At 39.9% G+C, this 26,921-nt stretch overlaps 1 protein-coding gene and 1 long non-coding RNA gene across 3 annotated transcripts in view; both read left to right on the top strand.

Annotated features, from left to right (window-relative positions):
- LOC120720455 (complexin-2-like) overlaps positions 1 to 6,641 on the top strand; it is a 67,647-nt gene extending 61,006 nt beyond the window's left edge. For both annotated transcript variants that reach the window (XM_040010140.1, XM_040010141.1), the window contains exon 4: positions 2,942 to 6,641. In XM_040010140.1, coding sequence (XP_039866074.1) covers positions 2,942 to 3,136 — 195 coding nt within the window. In that variant the 3' untranslated portion in view covers positions 3,137 to 6,641. The remainder of the gene's footprint in view (positions 1 to 2,941) is intronic.
- A 16,071-nt stretch (positions 6,642 to 22,712) lies between these two features.
- Positions 22,713 to 23,999, top strand: LOC120720648. Its single transcript, XR_005693002.1, has 3 exons — positions 22,713 to 23,022; positions 23,134 to 23,165; positions 23,309 to 23,999. It is a non-coding gene; the product is annotated as an uncharacterized LOC120720648 (long non-coding RNA).
- The last annotated feature ends 2,922 nt before the right edge of the window (positions 24,000 to 26,921 follow it).

The raw sequence follows: 26,921 nt of genomic DNA, 5'->3' as shown, positions 1-26,921 counted from the left end.
CTGCCATGACTGGCTCCAGAATAACTGCTTCAAGTAAAATAATGAGAAACCAGAAATAACAAGTGCTTTGTCAGTGTGTCCAACTCTGTTGATTCAGCTCTTTGATACATATTTCTTTCCAAGATTGTCTTTTCATTTTTTAAACTGTAATCAAGTCTTTGAGGCTCAAACCTCAAAGAGAAAAAACATAAGATCTTGACAAAAGAGTGGTTTAGTCATGAAGGCAAAAAACAAAAAATATTTAAAGCAACAGTTTTTTTTCAGCTGTTGTTCCCTCAAACAGTCGTACAGCTTCACTCCACAGACATACCCACTTATGCCCTGTGTTCCTCTCTGCAGTGGAAATGGACACTGCGACTCCTCCTTTAAGATATTTATTGCCACAGAATCACATTAGTGTGTGCCTGGCAAAGCAGTCAAGAGGTCATGGAGGAGTGCAGCTCATTTTCCCCTTCCCTGCCTCAAGATCAACTATCACTCGGCCCGCTGACCTCCCCGTGCACTGCAACCTTTTCCTTGCAGTCCTCCTGTATTGATTTTTCTCAATCTATGACCACAAATGCACAAAATACACCAAACTGGACACAGATCCTCAGGTTTAATGCAGAAATTGAGGTCAGGATCCTAGTTTCCGTATGGCAACAAATTCAATCTATCCATCTATTCTGAATTCATAAAAGCTTCAGGTTCAATTGTGGTGCTTGAACTAACGTGTTGAAATAACGATGAATTATTTCAGCCTGTCTGGACTTGTTTGTTTCATGTTTCACGTCATATTGTCACAGTGTTTGGTTAGTTATGGGCATATCACTCATAAAATACAAAATCACTTCCATACTATCTTCCATGCAGTTGTTCACAGACATTACAGTATGGCTGTGTCAGTGGACTTACTAGTGGAATGCATTTCCCAGCTGATGTCTTTAATGTTTTAACAAGCTTGTTGTTCTCCAAACATACTCTTGATTTAGTAGTAGTCTTAAAAATGGGCTTTTTAAAAGCAAACCTTGTCCAGGACACCTGCCAAGTGCCTCTGCCTCTGTAATTGCTATATAAAATATCCAGGAAGGTTAAATTAGAGCTAGCAGCAGTTCAAGCCTCCATATACACCCACAAAAACATAACCAAAAATAAAACAAGAACCTGAACTTCTTTCTGCATCTAATTGCAGAAATCAGTTGCAACAGGACCTAAAGGTTGCTGTATACATTGTGTTTAGCCTAATTTGCGTGTAGCCTCAAGCTAAACCATGCAAATTAAGAAATCTGTTACTTTATAAGAATACTTATTGCTTTAACCAGTCACCATCTCCTGGAATTGCTTGAAATATTCATGTCTTTATGTTCCTATATTTAAAAGAAACTGATATTTTAAAGTGAATCCTAGTTTTCTCTTCAAGCCTCGTGACCAGCCTTAAAGCAAAAAACAAAACAAACAAAAAAACAATTAACTAGCTTAAGGCCCTGTGTCTACAAATATAATAAATACGTTTTTGGACAGACACTAATTGACAGAAGGAATAGACTTTATAAAGGGTTGAGTTTAAAAAGAGGCAAATATACTGCTTAATGAAATGTAACAATGAAATTTATTACTCATTCATATTTCTATCCCTAAGTTCTTGACAAAATTAGTTGATCATAATTGGTGAAGAATTTTGGCCTTAACTATGCAGGTTGGTTGGTGAATATTTAATACAAATTTAATAAAACTGCATATTCTAATCCCTTGTCATCAGATACAGCTTTGCTGTCAGATCTTGCTGTCATAGCAGCGATAGATACAAGGTGTCTTTTGAACCCTCCATACTAATATCAGATGCTGAGTGATTTTAGAGCTCCTTCATCTGGTAACAAAGAACAGAACAAATTAGGTAAATAGGAGTTTGAGGGGGTTGTGGTAGGGAAAGGCTTAAGTTTGTCAGTCAGGACACTGTTCTGTTTAGAAATTGTGGTCATTGCTTTGTTATGTTTAGGCAGCACAACTCAACAACAAAGGACACTTTGTGTATCTTGTGAGACTCAAGCGGGTTTGACACATAGTGGAAGTATGTGAATGAGAATGGGGTGTTGTTTCATGCATGAAGCATAGCCCAGGTGCAGGCTGTGTAAAGATGCCCCTGAGACAATCCAGCACATAACAGCAGGGTGCAAGATGCTAGCTGGCAGGGCATACATGGAACACTGTAACCAAGTGGCCGGTATAGCATACAGAAACATCTGTGCCAAGTATGGCCTGGAAGTCCTGAGGTCAAAATGGGAGACGCCCCTAATGGTGGTGGAGAATGACCGAGCAAGGAATCTGTAGGACTTCCAAATACAGACAGACAAAATGGTGGTGGCTAACCAACCGGACTTGATGGTGGTAGACAAACAGAAAAAGACGGCCGTAGCGATAGATGTAACGGTTCCAAATGACAGCAACATCAGGAAGAAGGAACACGAGAAACTCGAGAAAATCCAAGGGCTCAGAGAACAGCTGGAGAAGATGTGGAGGGTGAAGGTAACAGTGGACCCAGTGGTAATCGGAGCACTAGGTGCAGTGGCTCCCAAGTTAGGCGAGTGGCTCCAGCACATCCTGGGAACAATATCGGGAGATCTCTGTCCAGAAGAGCACAGTCCTGGGAACAGCTAAGATACTGCGCAAGACTCTGAAGCTCCCAGGCCTCTGGTAGAGGATCCAAGCTTGAAGGATAGACTTTATTCAACTGAAAGAACCATTTTCATCATTGTAACAAAACTGACTACATGAACTTAAAGGAATTATGCTAAAATTCAATTTTTTGTCAACTCATCCATCTAGCCTACCTGTACAGATTTGGTGGTTTTATGGTAACATCCTGCAGGCTTCTGTCTTTGCTTCTGTCTTGATTGCAACCTCTACAGGGTGTTCATTTTCTAACTATTTTTTGTTTTTACCTGTTTTCCCTTTTACCGTGCAGTATGGCATCAAGAAGAAGGAGGAGAAGGAAGCCGAGGCAGCAGCTGCTATGGAGCAGGCCTCCGAGGGCAGCCTCACCCGCCCGAAAAAAGCAGTTCCTGCTGGCTGCGGCGATGAGGAGGAAGAAGAGAGCATCGTGGATACGGTCATGAAATTCATCCCTGCACCACTCATGGATATGTTCAATAAAAAGTAACAGCCTTCTGGCAGGAAAATGGTTTACTTCTTACAATGTCCATCTAATCAATGCTGTACCACCCTGCCCCACCTCCAGCTGCAGCCACACCTTTCTTCACCTCCCTCCCACCCAGTCAACTCAACTTCTAAGTGTCCTGGAATTACACAACATGCTGTGATTTTGCCCTTAAGTTAAACTTTCTGATCTCACAGTGATTCATACTTTTTAATATCTCTGACAGAGATCTTTCTTGATAACCTGTGATTATTATCGTGTTTTAAAAAGTATGCAACACCTACACAGATCGAATGTCTTTACTTAAGGCAAACTGATGCCATGTTTTCAAAATGCCCAGCACTTAGAATACGACCAGATATCACCCATCATCCACCCTTTTTGTTTGTAAATAGCCTCGGTTATATAAAAAGAGTATATCAGTGAAATATGACGTATAACAAGATAACTAAGAGTATAAGCCATATTTTTAACTTGTAAGAAATGATCCAAATCATATCAAATTTAATTGAATCGTCCTGTTATGTTCTTGCTAATATTTGATACATACAGTGTATATATACTTGCATTTTTATTGGTTCTCCTTGGTTAGGATCAGTCCCACAAACTGTCCCATATGTTCTCACTGTTTTAATGTAAACGTGTAGTACGAACACTGGCAAAGCCAATACATCTGTAAACTCAAAAGTGAAGGAATTCAGTTGAAATGAAACTTTTTTTTTTTTGCTTAGTTTTGTTTACTTTTTTAAGCATGCAGTAAAGTTGTGAAGTACATATATGGATACCATTTCCTTTGTTATGATGAAGCAAAATACACTGAAAATTTGAGGCAATAACTGGTTTTCCATTTTTATTTAGTTAACGTCTCATCCACCACCGTGTACAGTAAGCGATAATTGACTTTGTGTCTAAAACGTTCTTCCATGGAGGAAATTATAAATGTTCTCCATAAAGTTTGTCTTAAAAAGAGTAAGATGAAATCCTTAAATTCTATAAAGTCACTGGCTATACATGTTTGAGGCTTAAAAAAACAAAGTTCTTTTCCTTCTGTGGTGTTGCGCACTCAGCTTTTTGTAATAGGAAATGTAAACGTTTGGCCAGGCTTGTTAATTTTGAATCGTGCTAACACGTTCATCATTTTACTTTTTAAAAAGACACTTCCCAAACACAACTATGTTGTGAATACACTATATGTGAACAGACAGTGACAATAGTGCAATATATTGTTCAAAATGAAGTTGTCTCGTGTCCGTTGGTTTAACTGATGGGAGTCGAGTCCCAAATCAGCAATAACAGACAATCTTCATTGTTGTGTGTTTGAAGTTAATCCCTAATGTTAGTCGATGTTAAAGACGCGAGGGTGGCTACTTACTGTAGCGAGACTTAAGCCTTCATTGGTCAGAGGTATTTACTTAAAACAAGGAAGAGAGAAAGTGGGACGATTCGTTTTAATGTTGTGAGAAGTGTTCATCCACGTGACATACGGCATCCAGGGTTTGTGTTTAGAGTTACAAACTGCAGGTTTTTACAAGCAGACATTAACAAATCAAAGTCATCCTTGGCATCTTGAAAAAATAACATTTACCTGCTGTTTATAGTTTACAGTTTACTCTGCCTTGCAGGTAACTGTAATAGCACAAATTTAAAAACAAATGAGGACGGAATAAATATATCCTCCTCATGCCTTTTCTTTAAATTTCTCCATCATTCCCAGTGTCTTGTTAAACATTCCAGATATTTCAGACATTCCACCAGACTCGAGCTGGTAACACGCAAACTTAGATTTACACTACACCTCAGTAAATGCCTTTTCAGCCTACAAGTACATCACAATGAATAACTTAAATTTGATGCTGTAACCGCAAAATTTATCTAGACTGAATCTGATTAATGGCACTAAAATGTTGCTGCGGAGAGGTTATATTAGCTGCCATTTAGGAAAAGTCCCGCATGAAGTCTAGGGGAAATCATAAATGTGCTTTTTGCAGTGATCGGTTAAATTTTGTTGGAAAATACTTGTGCACAGTAGCCATAGGTAGGTGTTAAACTAGGGTTTTCAAAACCAGCTGTTTCGCCACATTATGACTGTTTTTATTAAGCTAGCTAACCATGAAATGACACTAATTCTGATCTTGTGTATTTCTGTGGCGTAGAGAAAGGGAAATTTAGCTTCTCTCTGTGTTTTGTGAGCTCTGTAATCATGGTGAATATATACATATATACCCTGAATATGTTAAAACAAAATCAAATGGCACAGTGTGGTAAGATCATCTGTAGAGCACATTTATTGAACTTCCTGTAATTTTATCGTACCTGTAAACTGCCTTTGCCAGCCTCTGTTCCTACAGTGTGTTAGCAGCTAGCTAGAAGCCAGTAGATGTTTCATGCACTCAAATCCATCATCACAGCAGTTATTCAGTCAAACCAAAGAATAGTGCTGGTAGTATTAGACCTAGTCAAGGGGTGTCATTCCCATTTAGTTCCTGCATATCTGATTTATTTTAAAATTCTCAGGTATTCTAGTAATGTTTTTCATAGACGTTAAACACATTTAGTCTTCACTTAGAGTCTCATTGGGTTCTCGGCTAAAGAATTTTATATTTTCATTGCTAGCGGATTAGCAAGCCTATAGCTACGGTCTTTCTTTATGAGTGAAATATCTCTTTTTTTGGCCCAGATAATAATCTAGAAAGCTACAATTACTGCCCCTGCAAAGGACGACAACACCTTAGCAAACGTCGTTAGCGCGTGCATTCCTTCAGGCTATGAGTGAGTGTGCTCTGAAATCAGATCAAGCTTTGCTTCTCATCCACTGACATCATCATGGACTCATTCATCATCATCATCATCATCATCTTGTAAATGTCGGTTGATTGCGCTCCAAATGGCTTTTTGATCACTGCCTAAACAAACTGCCCAAGTCATGCGTAATCAATATCCTGTTGTCCAGTAGACTGTGTCAGACACCCAGTCAGTCATTTGTGCCGCTCATACAGCCATTGATAGAATTTAAAAAGCTGCCTGAAAAACATGGCACAAAAAAGAAAAAAAAAATCTTTTGATGTGACTTGAATGTAACTGTCTGACGTTTCTCTCTTCTTGCATCTGTCTCTCTCTTTTCTGTACTTGTTGAGAAGATATTTAGTCTGGTGCAGTATGTTTTTCTTTCTTGTCTGTAGCCGGTCCTGTCCTCTGGTGGTTGATATTTTGAGAGAAAAAAAAAAAACATGTTCATTTAGTGTATTCTTTTGTACTGCAAAATCTTCTCACCCTCCTCCTCTCTCTCTCTCTCTTTCTCTGTAGCTCCCTATTTGTTGACCAACATGTATGCATGCTTATGGTGTGCGATGTAGGCAAGGTTGTTGATATAATCGTTCCGTGTCCTCTCTGTGTTTCAAAGCGCCACCTGTTAGCCTCACTGCATGCCATTTTAGACTAATATTTCGGTCTGTAACTTTCCTGCAAAAATGGAATCACCGCACACTGAGAATAAAGTGATTTCATATGATTTTTCATCGTCTTGTGTTTCTGCATTCAAACAGTACAGCAGCAAGTCTTTAGCTACCTGTGTGTACAAGAGAAAAAAGAAAACAATATATGGAAGGAGTGGTAGAGTCATGTAGTGTGTTTCTGGGAGGCGGGATCATCCCCGCTTTGTGACTCTGAGACGTGGCCTGCCGTCATGGATCATATCCCATTGCATGGCATTCGTTGAGGAAGTATGTGCAAAGACCTTTAATGTATTTCACATGTTACTGTTTGTGTCAGTCAAACCTGTTTTTCATCTCAACATGACTGTTGTGCATTTTTTACTTTTTTTTTTCTCAGAAGGAATTTCAACATCTATTCAATAAAAGCGAAAAGGGCTGTAAACAGAATGCAGTTTGTCGTTCAAATCGTGATTGGAGGCAGACCTGACTTGTGATCGTGTCACAGTGAGTACATAGAAATCAAAGAGATGCAAATGGCACATCTCTCATAGCAAACTGGTTGCCATAAGTGCGTCTGTGATAATGGGTTTACGGGTAACGGCAGACCTTTAACATCAAACAAATCCACTGAAAAGATAATAAAGGAATGCTGAGGAGGGATTAGGGATGGCGCCCGACTTTTGCGCTGGTTTTAATTTGGGAACAGAAAGCAGGCAGAAAGTAAAACCAAATTATTCAATTAATGTGTTTTGACATTTCTGAGTTTACTGCTTATCTCACTATTTTGGATTTCTAATGTTGCTTGCCCACAAGGTTGCAAGCATCACATTTTAGCATTTACTGTTCAAGGCTTGTCATTTATGTACCTCCCACTCATGCATCAGCAAGTTCCACTTGGTAAAGGTATGCTGACATTCTTCATTCTTCTCTGCAGCGCTGCCGTGCGTTTTCAGAAATGCACAGCTTTTTTACAAGAATAACAAACACGTTAATGTATTCATAAATAATAGTATTTTCACTTGTGTGATAAATCAGGCAATTTGGATGCATTCTGTTGAACTTCAGAAACCACATGTGGTTTCCAGTGCACATGGGGAAAAATCTTTCTTACTGTCTGTTCCAACAGATGCTGAGCAATTTATGCTCTGCCGGCTCTTCACGCATAGATACTCCCATCACTTGACAGGTTGTTATTATTAGTATTTAAAATGGCATTAACAGCAATATATTAAGATTAACAACTAAATACAACCTTCATATTTTTGAATAAAAAATGGACTAAATGTCTTTTCTAAAGTTACCTGGAGTCATTCACAACACCAAATGAAGCAAAGATGTAGCATTTCCTCAAGCTTAACTCAGAGAAACAAGACTTGTGTCAGTTGTGTTTGTACATAAGCCCATATATTCTTCTATTTCCACTAGAGTCGAGGCTGCGAAATTACTACTACGCTAACTGAGATCACTGTTAAAGAAAAGACGGGACAGATTTTCTCTTTCACTGTACATACGTTTTAAAAAGTTTTAAAAATAAATTAAAACACACCCAAAACCACCAACATCTGTCTCTGTGTGTGCCACTATATTCTCACAGTCATTTCCCCAGTGGATTTTCATAACAGCTCTGGACTCTGTTTAAACATGATTGTAGTTGCCTCCTACGATTTCAACCTCCTCACACTTTTGAGCACACAGAAGGGTCTTGGTTCCCCCTCTGCAATAAAAGTCCACAAGTCTCCCTTGTGGAGGAAATGGAGGTATAAATCAATTCCATTAGCATTCATGCACTGAGGCAGCTTTTTCAAACCCAGCAGCCTTTGTGCTCTCTGAGCAGCACTTAGGCAGCAGGAGAGCCAGGGCTCTATTGGTGTCCTATAGACATGCAACAGTCGATGTCAATTAACTGCTCTCTACTGGGCACTGACTCCTGGCTTTACAACATTCACACTGAAACTGGAATCAGTGTTTTTTTCTCTTTTATAAAAAACTTAATGGGAACATGGACAGAACTGCTGTCGCACTGTTGTGATATAATATATAACTCTATTAACAATAAATATAAATGACAATAATAGACAGATAACCTGAGTGATAACCTGAGGCTATCCAAACCTACTTGTCTATATATGAAAAAGTAAATGTCCAACTAAAGCTAGCATGACTTGATGCTTTTTGTGGTTAACCACAGTTAATTCATGATCTAACAATCCAGGTTTGATAGCTTTTTTCATAATCCCACAATACTGAATGAAGCAAATGAAAAATACTCAGCCATACTGCATTTAGTTCTTTGTGTAATATTTATTTACCGTATAGATGCTAAACCAAATTCTCCCTCCCCTCACCACCAGCTGGTCACGGCTGATGGCCGCCCCTCCCTGAATCTGGTTCTGTCGGACGTTTCTTCTGGTAAAAGGGAGTTTTTCCTTCACACTGTCGCCGAGTGCGTGCTGACAGGCCGTGCCCGGTTTCTGGGGTTTTCTCAGTATTATTGTAGGGTCTTTACAAGTATTTTAAGGCACCTGCTGTGGTAATTTGGCGCTTAAAAATAAAACTGAATAAAGTTGAACTGAATTCAGTTTGATTCAGCTGAAATAATTTCATGGAGTGTGACTCTCCAATCTCTGTGGACATAAATCAGAGCTCCAACATTAAAGTGGATTTGTTGTCATTTTACATTTATCAGACCATTAAAAAGTCATCAACAGTTGTTACAGCTCTTGCCGATCACACATGTGAGAATAATAACTCTTCAAGATGGATCCTCAGGTCTTCACTGAATGGAAGGAGCGTTATACATGCAGTATGTGCATGTTTGCTGAAAAACTCTGTTGGCTATTGTGAATGGACAGGTCATTTTCCTGGACTGTTTACCAAGAGACTTACCAAGAGTGTTTTCAGACTTTAGTTCGTGAGGTTTTGCTTTAAGTTTTTGTTTGGTTAGGTTACAGCAACAGAACTACTTCAGGTTTCTTCTGAAAAGATCTAAGTTTGGTTATATTTACCAGAGAAGAAGCTTTTTAATAACAAAGTGAGGCAACATGTGACACTAACAATATCAGTGCATATTTTATGTGCTCTTACTGACCTGCTATTCTGCGTGACGGGGATGCTGGGGGGAATCGTTTTCTGAATCAGATGCCAAAACACATCTGACAGATGAAATGAATAGGTTTTTATTGCATAATTACACAATCTGTACAGGTACAGTCAGTTGTAATAAGCATATTGGAACAAATCATGCTGGGAATACATGAAGAGCTATCCTAAATTGCAACTTACAGGCTTAAAGGATCAGCAGCTGAAGTCCTTGTATGATATCCCAAAGGCCATCAGCTCAGAGATCCTGTAGTCGATGCTTTTGGCAGCAACCAAAATACCAGCAGAATGTTCACCGTTCTTAATTCTCTGGCTCATTGCATAATTTCAAGCCCACAATCATTTGATCAACAGCAAGTTGGTGAACCTGTTCCACACACTGACACCTTACTTTTAAAGAAGCTCTATCTCCTGTAAGTTTAAGTTTATTCTTATAGGTCTGCGAACAACAACAGTACACATGTGTGTGGTTGTGTAGTTTTACAGTGAAACATACAGTAAGACCAACAGTGTGCGTTCAGTGTGGTCATATTTCTACAGAGCAAAACCAAAACACAAAAACAGGCAATCACTCTGAAAAAGGTTTGTGTGTTTTCTCATTCAACTAAATCCAAAATGGACACACTGCTCCAAACAGATAAGCCTGCTGACTCCTCTGATTAGCATATGGTGATTATGTATATGCAAATTAACTCTTGGGAAGTAAATGTGATTCAAGTCTGTGAAAACACCTCACTCTCCATTTTCAGCCCTGTATCCACTGGACTCAGATAGGTATCAGCAGCATCCTGGGGACCCTGTGATTGACAAGTCCACTGACATAAGATTGCAGCAGCCGCCAAAGCTCAGGTGAAGCTATAATAGGTCCATTTAATGAAAAAGTAGCTCAGAGACCTTCCCCACACATATCAGCAACAGACAAGGGAGCTGCGTTTTTTTATCCACCTTGGTGACAAGAGGTCGGACGTATTATAAGGCGTTTAATTTAAGCAGAGGACTCTCAGGGAACAATCTTCCATTTCACTGTGTTAAAAGGAGCAGACAAATGGGCAGAAAAGGATTTAAAAAGTTCAGTTAAAGAGCACTGCTGACCTCAATTAACGAGCATTTCTCCTCCGAGTATGAAGTGCTACATAGCTGACATGCGATGATGTGCAGTCTTTGTCACTGTTCCTCGAAACCTTATGCGAGTTGATCTGCATTATATATAAAACTTCCTCCATCTAAAAACAGAAGATGGAGACTGGGAATATGAATACTGCATGAACCCCCCAATCAGGATTTGAAGGAGGTAAACAGGATGTTTTCCTCCTTCTATAAATACCACAGCGCTTCAGTAACGTCTCCTTCTGGGAATCTGTCAGTCGGAAGTGCTGCTTCTTCTGTCTCCCAAAAGAAAAATAAAATAAATCAACCAGCATTCACACTGGGATAGCAGCTGTGCTATAGATTCAGCTGATGTGGCTCAGGATTCTCAAACCTTTCTTTTTAGAGCTAAATAAATGTGGTACTACCTGACATAGTTTTTTATTAGTGTCACTGCCCTTCATGTATTCAGGTAAGATTATTCTCTTCTTTCTTAACCTGTAATTCTTTCCGTCAGTTGTCTAGAGTGTGTAACTGTTTCGCCCTGCCCTTTATTCTATTTTTTGGATCTATAAGTGAACATGTGTATATACTCAGTAACATCCAAATTGATTCCTAGACTTTTCTCACGAAACCCAGAGTGCAGACTTCCTCAATGATCTGTACAAAAGCACGCAGCAAGTTATTTATTTTTTAAATTATTAATCCTTCATTTGTCCAGGTAAAAATCTCATTTCCAAGAGAGACCTGGCATCATGGCAGCAAAAGTCAAACGGCTTTAGAATTTTTTTTTTTTTTTACCTTGACGATCGTGGCTCAAGAATTGGCAGTTCGTCTTGTAATTGGAAGGTTGCCGGTTTGAGCCCCGGCTTGGCCAGTCTCGGTCGTTGTGTCCTTGGGCAAGACACTTTACCCGTTGCCTACTGGTGGTGGTCAGAGGGCCCGGTGGCGCCAGTGTCCGACAGCCTCGCCTCTGTCAGTGCGCCCCAGAGCGGCTGTGGCTACAATGTAGCTTGCCATCACCAGTTTGTGAATGTGTGAATGACTGAATGTGTAAAGCGCTTTGGGGTCCTTAGGGACTAAATAAAGTGCTATACAAATACAGGCCATTTACCATTCGATTATTTTTCCACCCCAATGAAAAAATGTAAGCAGCTGAGTTGTCAACTTTTTCCAACCTGTTCTTATTTTTCTAAGGTTAAGATGTCCTTAGACACTAATACATGTAACCGGTTTTGTCACGTGTATCTCACGTCCTTCACATTTTACTCCGTTATTACAGCTAAAAGTCGGAACTGAAAGAGTTGGGTTTATGTGATCTGAAGATGGTTTCTGATGAGCAGACTGGGAGGACTGCTGTTTCTAATTAAAACTGGAACTATGTTACACTGATTGAGCATGGAAATTATGGCCCATTGCCTCAGAGACATCAACAGTCTTTAGAGACTGACTGACGCCGCTTTTTAAAACACATTAGGAAAATCATCTGTGCGGATTTCATTCATTGATTGCATTAACTTCATTTTAGGCATCTTCACTTGCCTTCTCCGTTTACATTTTTATGCTATTTCTAGTGGACAAGGGAGATAAATTTTCCCTTTTAAACTTAAAAAGATTCCATGCATTATTCTCTTGGTGTCTGTTAAAAAATATGTGACACTTTTTTTTCTTTTATTTCTTAGTTATTGATCCCACACAGTACATTACATGTTATGGTCATAAAAAAGGCCTCCTTGTATCTCACAACATCAGAGTCTTGGTCTACCTTCCTCAGTGTACTCTTACTTACTTTCACACGTGATGCATGAACTATAACAGTACATTTAGCCGAGCTCAATCTGAAGCCTTACTTCCCAGAAAGTGCTCTTTTGGAATAAGCTCTGCTGAGCTGCAAAATTGAACTGCCAGTCGTCTATGGAAATTTGATAACAGAGGGTAATGCTCTGAGCCTGATGTCTGAATTCTCACTCTGAAGTAGCTGTGGCAGAGAGCGCTGTAAGGTAAATCACTCTCTATATGGCTATCAGTGGGTTGGGAATGTAGTAAAGGTGGAAAAAACAAAAAGAGGAAATCAGACTAGGAGGTAAAGATTGCACAGGTCCCCAGTCAAAAACTGTAAATAATAAAATAAAATAATAAAATACTAATAAGATATTATTAGTATTTTATTTGTTGAACCATCTGGAACTTCTCAGTCCAAGTTCCCCCTTGTTGCATCTTTGAATCCACCCACATTGCCTCTTATCCAAGCCTTAGCTGGCACTGTGATCCATCCAGAAAACCAATTACATATAGCAGACGGCCTAATTGACTCAAATTTAATTTAAGTCGTTCATTTGTTCCACTGTCAAGAGATGGGCTGCGATTTATGCAGAAGAGATGCTGTGTTGCTTTGAACAAATGGGCAGCTTTGAAATTGAAATGCTGGCTTTTGTATAAGAGGAACCAGTGGGCAGCTTATGATCTTCAATCAGAAGCCAGTGACTTAAAGAGCAGGTCGTTTAATTTGAGATCCCTGTCAGTGCAGTGTGTTTTAGGAGATTTATGTGCTTAAAATGCAGATTCCCAATTACGTTAGGCAGCAGAGCTCTGCTTTATACTGTTAATCCAAAATTTAACACTGAAATACAACATTTCATTTTAGAGCTCTGCTACTGGAAGTTACCTTTGTTTAAAGAAACGCTGCCTCAGTGAAGACAATGTTTCACCTTGCTGATGGCTAGTTTAGGCCTGTTGGATCCAGGTGCAGATGGCGTCAGCTACTGCCTTCAAATACTGATTGTGGCGCCATGCATCTCTTTACTTTACCAAGGCTTTGCAGTAGCAGCTCAAAACATGCTCAAAGAAACAACCTGCCTGGCACACTGGGTGTGCTAGGTGCAAGAACCCAACAATGCAAGTTAGAAGGGTTTGGCAGAACATCATACATCGACTGGATCAGAAATCTGAGTGTTGTTGGTTCCCAGGTCCAGTTCCCTGTCTAGGTAATCTTCCATGCCGATGCCTGTAAGATTTCTGACCTGATTTTTCTCATTGGCTCCTCTTTTGAAGTCTTTAAAATCAGATGTCGGATTATAAACTAGAACGGTCATCTTGCAATCACTTAAAATTTCCCATTTAGAGATGAAAATAGATTACCCATATTTTTGTTTTTTATTGTGGCACATTCCTTATCTCTGTATCCATATGGATGTTCAGCTTCAGCAAGAATAAACTGAAAATGTAGAAAAGATGGTTGTGTTGATATTAGGGATAGGTGGATTTTCTGACCTAGAAATCATAGAGCTGATAAAATGGTGACAATGTGAGTCTAAAATAGTCTGTTAACAGATCTACAACACACAGCATCTAAAGGCATACTAATGTTAATGATTGTTGGGAACAAATAAATCCAAACAAAATGATTTTCTTCAATCAAAATAAGTTAGAAAAGCGACATGCCTTTTCATTAAACACATTCGACTTGCATCCAGTAATATTAGAAGCTCCAGATAAGACTGCTCATTAAGCCAGACACAGCATGCGATTGCTTGAGTGCACCTAAAACACATGCAATTTTCTCTGCGGAGAATTCAACAGTAGAGATTCTCGCAGCTTTAATTGGAACTAAAAATAGAAACAGACCTTGAAGGACACCAGGTGAGCACAGTACCAAATTATTTAATGAACCACCATGTCTATAGTATGACGTAGGACTACTGAGAACAAACATGATCTACTTGTATGTCATTATAATTGGAAAAAAGAAGAGCATGGGTCACTTGAACACTTCGGTCCCCACAATCATTTGGGAGCATCAGCTAGCCCACATACTTCAACTCCAGGTAATAAATAGTGTTTTTAACCATTCCCTATCCAGTAATGTGAATGGCTAGTTCTTTTAATACCTGCAATATTTCAACAAGAAATGGTCAGATTTTTAGAGCACCAAAGCGTCAAATTGGGAATTTCATCTTCTTCTACAATCACTTTGAATAAGTTTTGCCTTTCTTCACAAGTTTTAGGAGCTTCCCTCATTTCAAGTTTTATGTTTTCTTGCATTATTTAGAATTTCCTTGCATCACTTCTCTCTGATCTGTAGAAAATGGCAGCACATGTAGGTGTACCATCAACTGTGGGTGCTCAGGAGCGATCAGCTAGATGGGTAACCGCAGGAGCTAATTCACTCAGCTTTCTTATTCGTTGCTGCTGCGGTGGATTAAGACAGGATTTAGGATTCATCTGTGATTATGACCTCATGTTCTTTTTATTTAAGGTAAATCAGATAACAGCACCACAGGCCTGTGTTTCTGAGCAAGGCTTTCTCTGCTAATGTTAACATTTGGAGCAGAAGAAGTAGTTGTTTGTACTCGATATCTGCAGTGGTTACTTAAACTTTTAAAGGACTGAACTAACATGATATTTCTATTGCACATGATTATGTTTTAAAGAAATACTGCATTTATAATAGGGGTATACAGTAGAAACAAAATTCAGGCCAATGGTAGAGATTTTGACTATACTGCTCTATCGCAATAGCGCATGTTGATGGTGTCATCAAGCTGCGCCTGTTTTGGTTGAAAGCATTGCAGCGGCTGCAAACAACATCATCTGCAAATTACGCCGGGCGACAGTAATAGCAAAGAGTCGAAGCACTTTTGGAATATGAGGAAAGCCAAAAACTGCGCTTCCTCCACTTCCCTACCATTGATTCATTAATGCTGAATTCTCTCGCAGCTGCTCTATTCCCATGTTGTTGCAGTATAATAATGACTAACCTCATATCGTGGATGGATTATCTCAGTTGTTCTCCTGACTGAAGTTTGGTCCGTTTATAGCATCCTACCATGCAATTGCATTTGTCCCTGACCACCAGAAACCCTCACGTTAACTTTTATCGAGTGGAAAAAAGTTAGCGTTCATCCTTCAGCTTCACTGTGCTAATGTTATGCTAACGTAGCTGTTTTGCTAGCGATCATGTAGGACATCATTATATACCAGCTAGCCCAAATTCAGTAACCCTACAAAAGTCACTGCTGTTTAGTTTCCCGTCTTCATTTATGTTGGAAGTGATAGCAGAGCTGTACGTTTAAATTTTTTCAGAAATCTCTCAGTCAGAACATGCTATATCATGTTTAGGTGGAAACTAGCGAGCTGACTTCTAACGCCGTTGAATTTAATAAATTCTTTTTTCATGGATGTCTGGATGTTAAACTTAATAGTTACACCTGGTAAAGCAGCAATGCTGATCATTTTATTAAAGATGAAAGAATTTAGACAGTTTTTAACTCTCAGTGATGCCACAGTGTTCATCTTTGGGACTTTGGGACCTCAAGCTGACGGAGTTTGGACCCAGATTACTCTGCAAGGCTCCTGATTACGGTAGCCGTAATGCTCCGACAATCCATCAAGCAGTGCGGCTTCATAGCTTACCAAAGTCGCACTAAAACATTTTTTGACAGATTTCTGCGCACCGTGTACCACATAAAATTGGTTCGAGGACAGTAAGCACAACCAGAATTCATACATAAAGCACACTGTCAATTTTTGAGAAAATTAAAGGATTTTAAGTGTGCCTTATAGTGTGTAAAATCCGTTATACAGAAGAAAAGAATATATCGCAATATATATCGTTACCACACATGCTTCAACTTATACTGTGATATGGATTTTAGGCCATATCGCCCAGCCCTAATTTATAATAAAGATCAAATAACATGTACAGTCAATAGAGTTTTTGAGACATAGCTCTCACACTGCTTGTATTTATTAGTGACCAGGGAGATACTTATTTGAATCCTTTTTTAAGAAACATTAGTAGAAAGGTACACATTTTACGATCACATTAATACCTATACAGATCACAGATCACCGACTAGGCCGTTTTAGACCGTGTGTTTCGATGGGCATGATGGATGCTGAATAATTTGTGGCTGGCTGGAGCATAGCATGGTTTCAAGGTTTAATTTCCTCTTTTCACAACATGAGCCAGTAAAAGCAGAAATGTTCTTGGTGCAAAGTTTCTCCTGTTGTTTACTTTAATTGTGGCTACTACTGCGGTCTTAACGTTTCCCTTCTGTCACCTCAAAGAAAGATGGCAAAGTGACCCCAGGAAAACAATCAGAGCAGAGAAACAAAGAGTCTTCATATCAGACAGACTCCACATTTCCCCTGAACAAAAGGAAATGCTGACTTTTATAATAGCCACAGCAACCAGGCTTTATTTCCCCAGGTGTCATGGTGATTTGTTTCTCTTGTACAGAAGCTATGTAAAATAAAAGATGCCCAGTAATGTATGACTCTTTAGTTGTGGCCTTTTAATTGGATTTCTTTGAGAGATCAGATTAACCTCAAGGGGCCTCTGCCTCTGATTGTAGCCTGACACCCAGTTTCCCCCTGCCTCGCTGTGAGGCTGTTTAATTCACTTTGTGTTGGTAAGGGCTGCCATTTATCATGTCAGGACTTGCTTTTGATTGATTCTCAGTGTTTTTGTAAACAAGATCTGCTGAGGGGTCCCAGGGGATTTGTCCTAGGATAATTTATCTCTTCCTGCAATAGATATTCATGCAAAAATTACAATTTATGATTCAAAACACTGCTGTAAAGCATGAATGAAGATATGCAGTTGTGTTTTACAAAGAGTCACATCACTGAATAAAATCTGGTGATTATTTGCAAAGAATTTTCCAGGTCCAGCAGACTTTGCAGCTTCAATTAGAAATAAAGACAAGTGTGGCACTTTTCAAAGAATCATGTGCCCTCTTAGATATTTAATTAGACCAGTCATTTAAATTTCATTTGGTACTTGCTTAACACCATTATCTTCACATGACCTATTCTTAGGCCTTATAAATATTCAGTTCATTCATAATGATCTTGATTATAACCAAGTGTTTAACAATTATGTGTAATTAAATGCAGGAAGGGTTGCAAAATCCTCTCTCTTATTCATAATGTAGTTACTGTATGCTATCAGACTCAAGAAGGGAGAGTTACAATGTAAAATGTACAGAAAATTGTTCTGATAAAAATATTCCTGTAGCTGTTAATGACAATGGGAGCTACTGATCTTCGCAATGGAGGATTTATATTTCCATTTTCAAGACAATCTTAAGGACTTTTTATTCATGTTGTTCTAAATATTGTGGTGAAATTTGATTGTTGATACTAGAAATAGTGGTAGGCAAAAATAATAATATTTCACAATCTCTAAAAAATTAATCTGTTGATGAGTTGAATTAACAGGTGATAGTTTGTATTTTTTAATTAGTTTTTTAATAAGGCTCATGAGGATCTGTTTAATAAAAGTCTTACTCTAGCTGTTGAACTGCGAGAGGTCGTGTTTTATTAAATAAATGTTTCTGTGTGTAAACAGTTCAGCAGAAAACACAGTCCCTGCTTCACCCCTGCTTTGGATCCATACACTGTGTTTGTTGGTGGCCTACAGCAAAAAGAGCAGTGCTCTCGTTTCTGTGGGCACCAGTGGAGTGAACAGACCCTGAAACATTGATGTGGAGGGCACACATGTACTCGTCCCCTGGCACTACACAGAGTCCCAGTCACCTCCAGGAAACACTTACATAGTAGAATCTTCTAAATAACTCAAACCACTTTCTTCACTGTCCTGTTATAGTAAAAAGGGAAGACATATGTTAGGGAATAAAATTAGAGCAGCAGCTCATTTAGCAAAGCAGTTTTGCTTGATATTTCAGAAACTAATGACAAACTGTCATCCTGTGGTGTGCTATAGTTAGCCATTAATTCAGGAATAACAAGATTTATCACCAAGGATCCCCAGTGAGGGCACTGAACCACTCCAAGTCCAGCTGTGACAACACTGCGTTGGTATACTGGGAAAATCGTATTAATTTTCTCTCACAGAACCCTGACGATGTGTGACATCTGACAAATATTTTCGCTTTTAACTTGCAGATGAAGAGTGGAGAATTTTTATTCTGTAAGAGGGAGAAAACTCACATGTTGATCCAAGTGACGACAAGTCTGTGTTACATGTCAGGTTAAGTTTCATTTTTACTGATATAAAAGCTACTTGTGGACGCTCCTTTGTCACAAGAAGTCATGACAGCAGGTAGCTCTGCATGTTTGGCAGAGTTTGGCAGTTTTTAATTTTCACACCAGATCCCCTCACGATGCAGCCACACAATGGCATTAGTTCTTAGATATGAATCTTGCATAACAAAGTCTGCCCTTATAACCTCACCATTAGGGATGGGTATCGAAAACCGGTTCTTGTTGAGAACCGGTTCCCACTGTTTCAATTCCTTGGAATTGTTTGCCATTTTTGCAAACGATTCCCTTATCGATTCCAGTCGCCCCGAATGACGTCAGGTAAATGACGTCACCACGTCATTTACCTGGCAGGAAACATGGCGGCTCAGACGCTCAAAAGTTTGGTTATACTTTACGAGAACGGATGACAACAGGGCAACTTGCAATACTTGCAAAGTAGATATTTCATTTAAGGGAGGAAACACTATGAATATGCATACGTTTGATGATCTGAAACATTGAAAGGTGAAAAACATACGAAACATTTGGAAATCAGGAAGGGGGCAAACGCTTTTTCATACCACTGTGTGCAGTAGTGATATGTATGAGTGAAAGGGGATATTTTTAATATCCAGATATGTGATTTGAGTTTTCTTGTGCCTTTGTTGCCTAAGCCACAGGCTGGACTCTCTGACTTTAAATCAGATCTCAAGTAGGAGAGTGTCACGGCCAGGCGAATCAGCTGCACGCTGATCAGCTCTCTCTCTCTCTCTCTCTCTCGCCGGGGCAGAACTCACTGTGGGTTCATGCCCTCGACAGATGAGACACCTGGGTCTCATTAAGACGATCAGTATTTAAACCAGGAGGCGACTGCTGTTCATCGCTGGATCGTTGTCTACCACGCGTTAGTGAAGTCTCAACTGTTTCCTTCCTGGGCCACATCATCGATCATGGTAACCTCAAAACGGATCCTGCAAAAGTTCAAGCCGTTGTTGACTGGCCGACCCCTTCTAACCGTAAACAGCTCCAAAGCTTTCTGGGGTTCGCAAACTTTTATCGTCACTTTATTCGCGACTACAGTAAACTTGCCCTGCCTCTGACCCGTCTTACTTCTCCCAAGGTTCCCTTCTGCTGGGATGAGCTGGCTCTACAAGCATTTGTCCATCTGAAGGACCGCTTTGCCTCGGCGCCCATTCTCGTCCAACCCGACCTCAACCTGCAGTTCATTGTGGAGGTGGACGCCTCGGACGCTGGAGTGGGGGCGGTGCTTTCCCAGCAGCAAGGTGGTAAACTTCATCCCTGTGCCTACTTTTCACGCCGTCTCACCTCCGCAGAGAACAACTATGATGTGGGAGATCGAGAGCTACTAGCCATCAAGCTAGCGCTGGAGGAGTGGCGCCATTGGCTGGAGGGTGCTGCTCAACCATTTGTGGTATGGACCGACCACTAGAACCTGGAGTACATTCGATCGGCAAAACGCCTCAACACCAGGCAAGCCGGGCCCTGTTTTTTACTAGATTCCAGTTTACTATCACTTACAGACCCGGTTCCCGTAACGTCAAGCCAGACGCCCTCTCGCGCCAATTCACCGCCTCCGAAGACGCAACTCGGGACTCTCCCATTCTACCGCCCACCTGTGTAATTGGGGTCCTGACCTGGGAGATTGAGTCAGCCATTAGAGAGGCCCAACAGACTGAACCAGACCCTGGAACGGGCCCTCCAGGATTGCTCTACGTGCCCTCTTCAGTAAGGTCACAAGTATTACATTGGGCTCATATAGCCAGATTCACCTGCCACCCAGGGGTCCACCGCACTATTTCCCTCCTTCAACGTTTCGCCTGGTGGCCATCCCTCGCCAAAGATGTCCGCGAATATATCTCTGCATGCCCGACCTGCGCTCGAAACAAGAGCGGCCATCAACCACCCTCCGGCCTCCTCCGACCTCTGCCGACTCCGAGCCGTCCCTGGTCACACTTCGCTATTGACTTCATCACCGGCCTGCCTGTCTCGTCAGGTAACTCTCTCATTCTCAACATTGTGGACCGTTTCTCCAAAGCTGCTCATTTTATTGCTCTCCCTAAGCTTCCCACTGCCCTAGAGACCGCCCAACTACTAACTAACCATGTTTTTTGCCTCCATGGAATCCCTTCGGATATTGTATCAGACCGAGGACTGCAGTTTACATCACGTGTCTGGAAGGAGTTCTGCAGTGCCCTTGGAGCTCAGGTCAGTCTTTCCTCCGGTTTCCACCCACAGACCAATGGCCAAACGGAGCGTACCAACCAGGAGCTCGAGGCGGCTCTCCGGTGCCTGGTATCCACTAACCAGTCAACCTGGAGCGAGCAACTGTTGTGGATTGAATATGCTCATAACAGCCTTACCTCTTCTGCCATTTCGAGGCGTCTCTGGGCTACCAACCGCCACTCTTCCCAGCCGTCGAAGGTGAGCAGTTTGTCCCCTCTGTTCAACAGCATCTCCGGAGGTGTCTGCGCGCCTGGAGAGAGAGAGAGAGAGTTAATTATAACAACTGCCCACCCATCAACAGTTCATAACCCCTTGCATTTCATTCATTTAAAAACCTTTTAAAAAGACGTCCTAATATCATAGCTGACACTGATAGTACACCATATTAATTTTGTATTTTTTTAACTTAACATTACAAATTGATTTGTGGCATTATAACTGTGCTACACGCCATTCTCTTTGTGTTTTGAATGATATAAGGGAAGAACTGCCATAAGGATGTTAGCGGCTGTGGAACAGGTTAGGATATTAGGATAATTAGGATAACCCTGTATTATTCTTTTTAAATATAAAAAAAAAACCCACACATTATGCGAGAAAAGTAAAAACAAACCACAATAATCATCTTCTTTTTCTAAATTACAAGAGCAAGGAAATTATAATTAAAGCATATTTCTGTCTTACGCTACAATAGTCATAGACTGGGGGGAGTTTCCTTGGAGATGACTACCTTCCAGTTTGTGATCATTGCTGGTTTTTACTTGATCTGGATTTTTTCTCCCCTGATCTGCCATCTGAACTGAAAATTACTGCCAGACCAGATTTTTGCTGGCTTTTGTGATCTGAGATCAAAACACAGACTGGACTTGGCATCAAAGCCACAATTGTAGAGCTGAAAGGAAGCTGGTTAATATCCAGTGCTATCAAACTGCACAGAATTACCGTGGGGAAGCAGAAGAGGGGTTTCACAACATGTTGACCTACATACACTTAAGCTACCACACAAGAGATAGCAAATAAATTATTCACTGAAGTGGTTGAAAGGACATATGTTGTTGTCTGTCAACAAAAAAAAAAAAATCTATACACTGTATTATAAAATCCAAGTACCTCATGACCCTGTATTATCCACTATGTCAATATGCAGTAGGTGTGGAAAAGATTAGAAAATTCTAAATGATGGATTGGTGCAGTGCAGCTTGTGAGTCCCTCACTGACCAACGCCCACTGGTCCTCTCTTATCGATCGGCCCCTTTCAATAGCCTGTATAGCCTATGATAGCTTTTAACGCTGTTCAATGTGCTTTTACCACCTTAAGTGTGCGACATTGTTTTTGCATTACAGTGTAAATGAGATTGTTTTAAATTAGTCACATTTGTGAAGATTTTGCTCATACAAAAGGCTGCATGGTCACAAGTATGTTTTCCTCAAGGTCACTGATAAGAGTACTGCAAGATGAAATCAAGATGTACAGGTGGCTTTGTGTGTCAGCAGCACTGAGAGGTAGGGGATAATACAAATGAAAACAACAGTTCATAAAGGTTATGAAAGAACGTAGCATTGTCTTGCCAGATATATTGCACTTGAACTGCTTTAAACTGTGTTGTATCCCTGTTTTATTTTTCTTCCTGTAGGCATGTACCATGTTCCAGTTCTGCTTTTCCTTCACACTGTGCCTTATTGAGTTGCCACCCCAGCCACGTGGTCCAATCAGGGTGCCCCAGCTCACTATCTCACCTACCTAAAGAAGCAGCTAAGCTGTTAGCTATGGTGGCTGTGATTTTATTTTAGCACCTTGTTGCTGCTCTCTATTTTCAATTAGAGGTCTGTACCTTGTTTTACATTTGCTGCAGTGGTATTCTTTTTTTGTGAGTCATTAACGTAGCAAACTTGTAGGTGTGGGCTGAAATCCTTGACTTCCACCTTTTATGTGCTGGTTTGCTTTACAGACTGAAAGGTTCTTTCTTGCACCTGTGAAGAGCCTCTCTGGCCAAGCCTCAAGCCTAGATTACACCTTCCACCATACCATGGATCCTGAAGGTTTGTCTAATTAGACACATTTTGGTTGTAGGAGTGCTGCCTTAAGTGCTTTTGGTTTGTCACTGTAGTTTAGGTATGTTACCTTGTTTGTTGGTTGTTGTTAAATCACAGATAAAGCAGACGGAACCTGCAAAGAACTCAAAGTCAGTAAAAAAAAAATGTTTTATTTATTTAATTATTTTTTGTAAAACTTTGTTTGCATATAATACTTGTGACTAATTTGTGTGTTGGGAAGCAATTTTCTAGGGTTTTCTTAAAAGTCTTATTTCATTGTATTTACTACTAGGTAGTACTTGGCCTGCACCACTACACTAGCTCGAGTGTCTGTCCCCCTTCCTTCTTGCACATCATGGTATGTTCCTAGTCTGTCTTTGCATATCACTGGCTACATGGTGTGCTTATGAAAATGAAGTCCCACCCTGGCTTACGTGGTTTTCCAGCAGGGCAGAAAATAGCTGTTTGCTAAAACGAATTGGCACTTAGAGCTAGCTTGTTCACAAACAACACATCACTAATTTGGTCTGGAGTTTGGACTCATTTGTTGACTGATGTTTTGGTTCCTGTCTCAGTTTCCTCATTCCAAGTATACTGTGAGTCTGTCTTGAGTTTTACTGTCACCCTGCGATGTTATTGATTGTTTACACCTGTGTCTCATTTCCCAGATGTTTTCACTTCCCTGATCAGCCATGTGTTTATAAATTGTCCTGTCTTCCCCTCATCCTTTGTCACAGAGCCTGTTATGGTTGTCTTTTGTTGGTTTCCCCATTTGTGGTCATCTGTAATAGGCAATCTTTCTTTAGGCTCATGAATGAAATTCATCTTTTTCACATTTTGTAGTTTTGTTGTGGACTCTGTTCTTCCAGTCTAACAAATGCCAAGTCTGCCTCCAGGCTTCTGCATTTGGGTCCAAACTTTGCACTTGTACGGTATGTTATGGCAGTTTCTTTTGATCAAGATTCACTTGGATCACCATCCTTGAATTAGTAATGATGCAGATAAGAGGGAAAGTTCAGATCTAAGTCTCATTCTTTTCTGCTTGCTTCACCCATGACAACCCATAATACCTAAAAATGAAGAGCTGACTCCTCACTTAGAGACATCTTTTGATTACACTGACGATATTGAATTTTCAGTTATTTATTTGAATTATAACAGCATAATGAAGAGGAGGAAAATTAATGATAAGGACCACCTTTAGCTCAGAGTATCAATTTTCTTGCATGCATAATTAAATCAATTCCCTATAGAGCATGCTCACTCTATACAGAGGCACGAAGATATGATTGAAGGGAAAATGGGAAATGAATGTAGCAAGACTCTGAAAATGCATGTTGTCACCTCAGAAGGGTCCCCAGTGGCGCGGTGTAATATTTTGTCGTCTTTAATGAAAGTCACCGCTTGCTGATAAAATGGCAGAAATGGGACAAAGTCATTGACTTTGTGAGTGATGAGTCATATATGCTAAGACTGGAGAGATTATTTAATTGAAGGAAATATTCAGTGAGGTCACAGTTCACAGCTGGGTTTTTTGTGTTTTGTTTTGTTAGTTGCAGATGTGTATTTGACTGTGTCAAACAGGATTTTGCTATAGGATAACTGGACAAACTTCAGTCAGTCAGATATTTTCATATTTCAATTTTTCCTTCAAATTAAGACATTTTGTGTGTCTGCAGCCACCTAGAAATCTTCTAATGTCTGGCCAATTTCATTTTCCATTTTTTGTTTTTATTTTACAAAACCAGCCTAGATGCTGGTTAAAAATTAAATAAAAATACTTTTGTCATCATTATATAGTTATACACAAAAATTCCTTGATTCTCTGAAAATGATTATTTGGAATAACATACTGCGTCAAAGGTTTCTCATACTGACTGCAGTATCAAACATGTTCTGTTCTAAATGTTGAGGAATAATAATTATGCCAGCTACCCTAATAACAAGCAACTACTACTGCTACTACCACTTCTAGCGGGTTCTCTCGACATAAAATAAAAACATATTTAGATACTGAGGACTTTTGATGATGTCCTACCTAAAGGGAGAAGATGTTGGAGATTTATTTTGAGACTGTCCTTGTCATAAAATCACTGTTTCTTTAGATACTTTTAGTCTAGTTTCATTAATGTCACATTTTCTTTCAAAAAGAATATGTACACAAGATCTGATTTAAATGGAGACATACGATGAGACAGAGTGAGGAGGTGGAGGAGCCAGGAAAGTAACAGAAAGAAAACATGCCAGCTGACTGCATCAGTTAAGCTCATGTGGTCAGACATGAGCATGTAAGATGGTTCATAGCATAACGTGTAACATCTTGACTTCAATAATGAAGCAGTCTGTCTTTTCATAAATTAAATGTCCTTTCATCATCTTGTTTTTGTATTTATTTTTTAATTGAGATTTTTCTTTGGACACAGTAGACTACATAACTTTTTTTTTTCATGTGAGATCTATTCAACCAGTGCTGAATCCCCCATTCCTTTCATGCATACCGAGAAAGATCATTTGAAAAATAGCATTCAATTAACAATTAAATTCTTTGTCGAAGGGCATCCTGATGGTAGCTATTCACTGAAAATTTCTTTTAATTTCGACACGTCACTAGAATTTTGTTACAAGAGCCTAAAATCTCAAGGCTGTTGCTCAAAAAAAAAAAAAAAGAAAAGAGAAACTATATCAAAAAACACTGTATAGAAAAGCATATGTGTGCCCTAAATCAGTCAGTTACCAGAACATTAATGCAGTGAACATTAATGCAGTCATCAGAGGGACAAAGAAACTCAATAGTGAATATTTTAAAGCTGTGTGCAGGTGCTCTGTGGTCCAGCTTGGGGTTTGATTGGCAGGATTATTACTCAGGTGTGTGAGTCAGTGATACATGAAGGACAGCAAAACCTCAGTCTTACCCTCCTTTGATGTGCACAGCAAAAGGCTCATTAACTTCAGTCACATACCGCCAAAGCTGTGATGATTAGCATCATGCTATTATCCACACCTGAGGCCCAGATGGCTAAAAAGTGTCAAACTTTCTCGCTTCCAACTCTTGACCTCCTCATCAGCATTCTCAAAGCTTGCCGGTGTTCTCTCTTCCCCCGCCACTTCCTAACAGACAACCCTGGAAGGTCACCCAAGAAGTTCATGTTCATCATCTGTTGATGTGATAAAGGTTAATAAAAAAATAAAAAATAAAAATGTGCTACTACGAAGGCATTCAGGTCGAGCTGGCTCTCTTGGGGCTTCTGTTTCGTATTCCATTAAGGCACTTTAATTTTCTTTGGAATGACATTCAACTTTGTGTTTTCACTTTCAAACTACCAATTAGTTGAGCCATGTTTGATGTAGGGAGCACGGAGGTATCTCGAAGACTAATTTATGTGCGACAGATTTGCTCTATCAGCTGACATTACTGGTCATGGATGACAACTCCAGTTAATTGAATATTTGGATGTGACAGTCAGGAAAAGAGCATGCGCAGTAAAAATGACACTGCATTTCAGACCGGACCAGAGTCTGTGTATCCTTCTTTCGCTCACTGGCAACTTCATTGGGTATACCTGTTTAACTGTTTGTTAACACATAATGAACCAATCACATTGCAGCAACCCATTTTGGCATGGAGACATGGTCACGAACTAACAGAGCATCAAAATTGGGAAGAAAGGCATGGTTGTTTGTACCAGACAGGCAGGTGTGTGTCTCAGAAACTGGTGACCTACTGTGATTTTCTGCACAAAATACACATTGAGCTTAATTCTTTTTGTGGAAATGCATTGTTGATGTCAGAGGTTAGAGAAGAATGCCCAGACTGCTGCGTGCTGACAAAAAGGGCAGCAGTACCGCAAAGACTAAGACTTTGAATCTTGATTGTCAAGTCATCCATTTCCATCCCTTAAAGAGAT

The sequence above is a fragment of the Simochromis diagramma genome, unplaced genomic scaffold (genome assembly GCF_900408965.1).
Source record: "Simochromis diagramma unplaced genomic scaffold, fSimDia1.1 OVJJ01000585.1, whole genome shotgun sequence".
In the NCBI taxonomy this organism is placed as follows: Eukaryota; Metazoa; Chordata; class Actinopteri; order Cichliformes; family Cichlidae; genus Simochromis; species Simochromis diagramma.
Note: the sequence above shows the minus strand (reverse complement) of the source record. Positions and strands in the feature narration are given on the sequence as shown.